Genomic DNA, 5517 nt, shown 5'->3' with positions numbered 1-5517 from the left:
TTTTTTCTTTTTGCTTATGTGGTGCTGAGGAATCGAACCCAGGGCCTCAGGCATGCAAGGCAAGCGCTCTACCACTGAGCCACCTTCCCAGCCCTCATGGTTTTTTTTATCTGTGAAAATACTGTACAGAGGAGTTACAATTACATGTGCAAGATAATGAGTACATTTTTTACCAAGCATTGTTGCCTCCTCCTTTGTTTCCCCTTCCGATACCTTCCCAACTCCCCACCACAGCTTAAGATTTTAATTAAGGGGTTGGAGGCCTGGTTCAGATGGTAGAGCACCAACCAATAAGGGAAAGCATCAGGTACTAAGTTTAAGCCAGGCGTCAGTGACTCACACCTATAATCCTAGCTACTCAGGAGATCTGAGGATTGTGGTACAAAGCCAGACCAGGCAGGAAAGTCCCTGAGACTCTTAACTCCAATTAACCACAAAGCTTGGAAGTGGAGCTGTGACTCCAAGTGTTAAAGTACTAGCCTTAAACAAAAAGAGTTCAGGGACAGCACCCAGGTCCTAAACTGTATGTATTACTGACTTAAGTGTTACCCCTCTGTATATCACTTTTTTGGGGGATCCAGTCGTGGACCTGAACTCTGGGCCTGGGCCCTGTCTCTCAGCTCTTCAGCTCAAGGCTAGCGCTCTATCACTTGAGCCACGGCACCACTTCCAGCTTTTTTTCCCCTGCTTGTGTGGTGCTGAGGAATCGAACCCAGGGCCTCATACATGCAAGGCAAACACTCTACCACTGAACCACCTTCCCAGCCCCATCACCTTTTTTTTGGTACATTTTTTATTGTAAAAATACTGTACAAGTTCAGGCCCACGACTGGATCAAAAAAAAAATAAAAAATACTGTACAGGGTTACAGTTATATGAGCAAGGTATGAGCACATTTCCTATCAAGCATTGTTGCCTCCTTTGTTTTTCCCCTATCATCCCTTCCCTCCCACCTGCACAACTACCCCCATATCACCTTTGTAACAATAAAAAATAAATTAAAATTTAAAAATATACTTTTCAGGCACTAGTGGCTCACACCTGTAATCCCAGTTATTCAAGAGGCTGAAATCATGGTTCAAAGCCAGCTGAGAAAGGAAAGTCAGTAGAATTCATCTCCAATTAACCACCAAAAAAGCCAGAAATAGAGCTATAGCTCAACGAGTAGAGTGCTATTCTTAAGCAAAAAAGCTAAGGAAGAGTGCCCAGGCCCAAGTTCAAGCCCAGGACCAGGTAAAAAAAAAATGATAAAATAGCATAAAAAAAGGTACAAAAGAATACTTGCCTATAATGTATACAGCCTAGTTCAATTCTCAGTACTACCTCCCCTGAAAAAGGGCAAAAAAGCATGGAGTTGTGGCTCATCAAATAAGCACAAAGCCCTATGCACTGCCAATATATATATATATATATGAATTTTTTAAAATCCATCAATTAACGCTATCCATTATCCCTCATTCTATACAAGTATTTCTACCTGAAGTGCCAGCAGGGAAGTGTTAAGACAGAAATGAGAAGAAAAAACTAAAACCAAACCAGGACACATAAGAGATTTTGGAGGGGCTGGGAAAGTGGCTCAGTGGTAGAGCTCTTGCCTTATATGCTCGAGGCCCTGGGTTCGATTCCTCAGCACCACATAAGCAAAAAGAAAAAGAGCCGGAAGTGGTGCTGTAGCTCAAGTGGTAGAGTGCTAGCCTTGAGCTGAAGAGCTGAGGGACAGCGCCCAGGCCCAGAGTTCAGGCCCCACGACTGGACCCAAAAAAAAAATAAAAAAGGGAGAGATTTTGGAATAATATCAACATTTTGATGTTTCCATACCTCCTAATGTGATCATAGGTTAGATAAAGGGCAAAACCTTAGTAAGATATAATTAGGAGATTCCTAAGTTTCTAAATCAGTTTTGCCTTCTTAGGCATAAAATCAAGGTAAACTGCTTAACCCTTTGCTTTCCTTTCTAAGAAAAATCCATAAACATGGAAATTTGCAATAAGCACTTAAGTACAATCACCTCTCTTCATTCCTGAGGTTTAGACCAGCAATTACACATCTATTTTCTTTTCATTAATGGTCTGAACTTTATTCTACCCACCTCCCACATCCATGTCCAACAGTTCTACCTAATTTCTCCTCTACACACTGATTGATAGGTACAATTCAGTTTAGTAATTCTTCCAAGTTGCAAGACTTCCTTTAAAGAACCAAACCTTAGGCTGGGAAGGTGGCTCAGTGGTAGAGTGCTTGCCTTGCATGCATGAGGCCCTGGGTTCGATTCCTCAGCACCACAGAAGCAGAAAAAGCTGGAAGTGGCGCTGTGGCTCAAGTGGTAGAGTGCTAGCCTTGAGCTGAAGAGCTGAGGGACAACACCCAGGCCCAGAGTTGAGGCCCCATGACTGACCCCCCCCCAAAAAAAGGTGGCACAATTTAGCTTCAGAATAAAGTTTAAAAAAAAAGAACCAAACCTTGCTGTGAAGCAAGATGATGAACCATGATACTGAACCCACCTAGGTAATTAACATCTATTAGCAACATGCCATACTCTATTCTACATGCTAACTACATGAAATATTCAAAAGCCTTATGTGGAGCTACAACTTACTTTAGGGGATCTTCTTGATCACTGTCTATGCTATCAGCTTCACTGTCAGGGTCACCTCTCCAAGTCTGATCCACAGTAATGGGTTCCTGGTCCCCATCACTCCAGCTGTCTTCATCTGAGGCAAGGAAGGGAAAGCGGCCATTAAGACTTCCCACCTCTGTAACTCCACCACACAAAACTAAATTACTTAAGAGATCAATCCAAAACCTTAAAATTTGAAGGGGGGCGGGGAGGGACTTTATCCAAGGAAAAGGTCACCAATTCAGGAAAATAAATCTAAACAAACTACTTCAAATCCAGAATGACAAACACCATAGCAATTCCGAAATTGTGACCAAATTCCTGATGATGAATTAACAGTAGTATTGCCACATATGCTGAAAGCACAGTGCTGAACCAAAATAGTTTTCTTAACCTTCTTCCTTTTCTATTCTAGGAAAGAAAATCCTTACCCAGTATTCGGCTGGCTTCACTTCGGCTACTTTCTGGAGTCTGAGAACCCAGCTCTGTCTTTGCATATGAGCTCAGCTGACACAAAAGTGTCTCACCCACAGGTCCAGGGTTGGTTTTCTTCATTTGAGCGTGTAGTGCTAGGGCATTCCTACGGGCATGTTCGGCACAGAAGGACACCCTAAGGAGACAAAATATTAATATTTTTATAGGTCCCTCTGGAAAGGGTTAAGTGACTTTTCACATTTTGGAACATTTTCAAGAAATTAAAATGCCTTATATTCACCCAAAAAGGCCAGTGAACCAGAGGAATTTAACTGACCTAAGGTCATCTGGTTTGGGTTTTTTTATGTATAATGTTGTTGGCAGTCATTCAAACTTCAGGTGTCACAAATGCAAGTGCTCTGTTACTAAAATATTAAACCCCAGCCAGCATTTGATGTTATTAACAGAAATGAACCTTAACCAATGCTCTTGCCATCAAACTTTCACTGTAAAAATGTTGACACAGTCTCACAAATGAGACACATAGATCTACTTTTCAAAACTAATTTTGGGCTGGGCACCAGTGGCTCATGCCTGTAATCCTAGTTACTATGGAGGCTGAGATCTGAGGATCATGGTTCAAAGCCAGCCCGGGCAGGAAACCCGTGAGACTCTTATCTCCAATAAACCACTAGAAAACTGGACACAGCACTGTGGCTCAAGCGGTAGAGTGCTCACCTTGAGCTGAAGAGCACGGGGATAATTCCCAAGCCCAGAGTTCAAGCCTCACAACCAGTTCAAGCCTCACAACCAGCAAAAACAAAAAACTAATTTTGGAAGGTACACTTTATATCAAGTAGTGTTGGTAGTTAGATGTACAATCGTTTTAAAACTAAAAGATACGAAGTTATCTAGTAAAGTCATGTCTCTCTATAGATAACCGTTTAAGATGAAAGCTATGAAGTCTCCTCTAAAAGAATACACAAACAAAAAATTCTGATCTGGGGCTTGAGCTTGTTTGCTCATGGCTAGCACTATACCACATGAGCCACGGCTCCACTTTCTGCTTTTTGGTGGTTAACTGGAAATAAGAATCTTACAGGGCTGGGAAGGTGGCTCAATGGTAGAGTGCTTGCCTTGCATGCGTGAGGCCCTGGGTTCGATTCCTCAGCATCGCATAAGCAGAAAAAAATCGCATAAGCAGAAAAAGCCGGGAGTGGAGCTGTGGCTCAAGTGGTGCTCTACCACTTCAGCCTTGAGCTGAAGAGCTGAGGGACAGAGTTTAGGCCCTTGACTTACAGACTTTCCTACCCAGTCTGGCTTTAAATTTAAACTAAGATCCTCAGATCTCAACCTCTTGAGTAGCTAGGGTTACAGGCAAGAGTGACCTCTAGATTTTACTTAATTGAGATATATGGACAGCCAAGAGTCAAGTACCCCAGCATTAATAATAATTTAAAGCTGGGAGTGATGGTCCAGACCTTAATCCCAGCATTCCCAAGGCTGAGGGTGGAAGGACTACAAGTTTCAGGTGAGCCTAAGCTACACAGCAAGCAAGGCTCTACTCTTCAGAACACTGAAGGAAAAACAAGAAAAAGAAAAGCAGTAATCTGCAATGTCTCTTCGTTTTACAGAAAAGGGAAAAATGCAAAGAGACAACTAAGTAACTCCACCTCAGGTATCCTTTTATCACCATTTTAACGTTTGGAGCTTCCCCCGCCCCCCCCAAAAGTTTCAAACATAAAACTTCGTAGCTTTGCTCGAGCTCACATATCATATCTCCTCTCTCATTAAACGCTTTTGTGGGTTTGGTTGGGTTTTTTTGCGGGGATTTGTACTGATCATGCACGAGGTCCTGCCTTCAATCCCCACCATTAATAAATAAAATTTAAGAAAAAAAAAACTAAAAACACGAACTAGACGGATAGACATATATACCCATCTTTCTTCTCTGGCTTCGGAGCAGCACTGGGACATCTTTTTCCATTCTTCGTCGATATGTAACTACACTGTTTAAAAGGTGCATTCTTGTCTTCAAGGATATGTTTAATACAGAATTCTTGGCCTTCCAGACGAGGTTGAGAGCATGGGCGATGAGTGAATGAGCAAGTCAGGGGCTCCTGAGACCTGGGCACTGGGGTGATCCTTCCCCGATTGGTTGGCAGGACGTGAATTCGAATCCTGTTCATACCAAAACCTGTAGGGTCACACGAAAGATCAAAATGCCCCCTGGACCCTTCCTAGACACTCCTGCGGCACCATCTCCGCGTCCGGCGCGGTAGTTTTTCTAAAAGGCGGCCCAGGGCCTCGCAAGATCCGGCTCCCTAAGTCCCCACCCGCCCTCCAGTCTCTCCAGCTTTGGTGTCTAACGGTCCCCCGGTTCTCCCTCCAGGCCCGAGGCCTCCCCCAAACCCAACCAACCATGCTGAACCCGAATCTGCGAGAACCGCAGGCTGCGGCACCGGAAGCGGCGCTGCGGCCCCCAC

General features: G+C 43.6%; 1 protein-coding gene across 2 annotated transcripts in view; it reads right to left on the bottom strand.

Moving 5' to 3' along the window:
• Positions 1-5517, bottom strand: part of Kansl2 (KAT8 regulatory NSL complex subunit 2) — a 20577-nt gene that overhangs the window by 14623 nt on the left and 437 nt on the right. The window contains exons 2-4 of one of the 2 annotated variants that reach the window (XM_013018785.1): positions 4970-5228; positions 3049-3227; positions 2597-2711 (exon numbers count right to left, since the gene is read on the bottom strand). In XM_013018785.1, coding sequence (XP_012874239.1) covers positions 2597-2711; positions 3049-3227; positions 4970-5220 — 545 coding nt within the window. In that variant the 5' untranslated portion in view covers positions 5221-5228. Of the gene's footprint in view, positions 1-2596; positions 2712-3048; positions 3228-4969; positions 5229-5517 lie in introns of those variants that run through there. The other variant, XM_013018786.1, reaches the window with a different exon arrangement.

Source organism: Dipodomys ordii, unplaced genomic scaffold (assembly GCF_000151885.1).
Source record: "Dipodomys ordii isolate 6190 unplaced genomic scaffold, Dord_2.0 Scaffold42, whole genome shotgun sequence".
Lineage (NCBI taxonomy): Eukaryota > Metazoa > Chordata > Mammalia > Rodentia > Heteromyidae > Dipodomys > Dipodomys ordii.
Note: the sequence above shows the minus strand (reverse complement) of the source record. Positions and strands in the feature narration are given on the sequence as shown.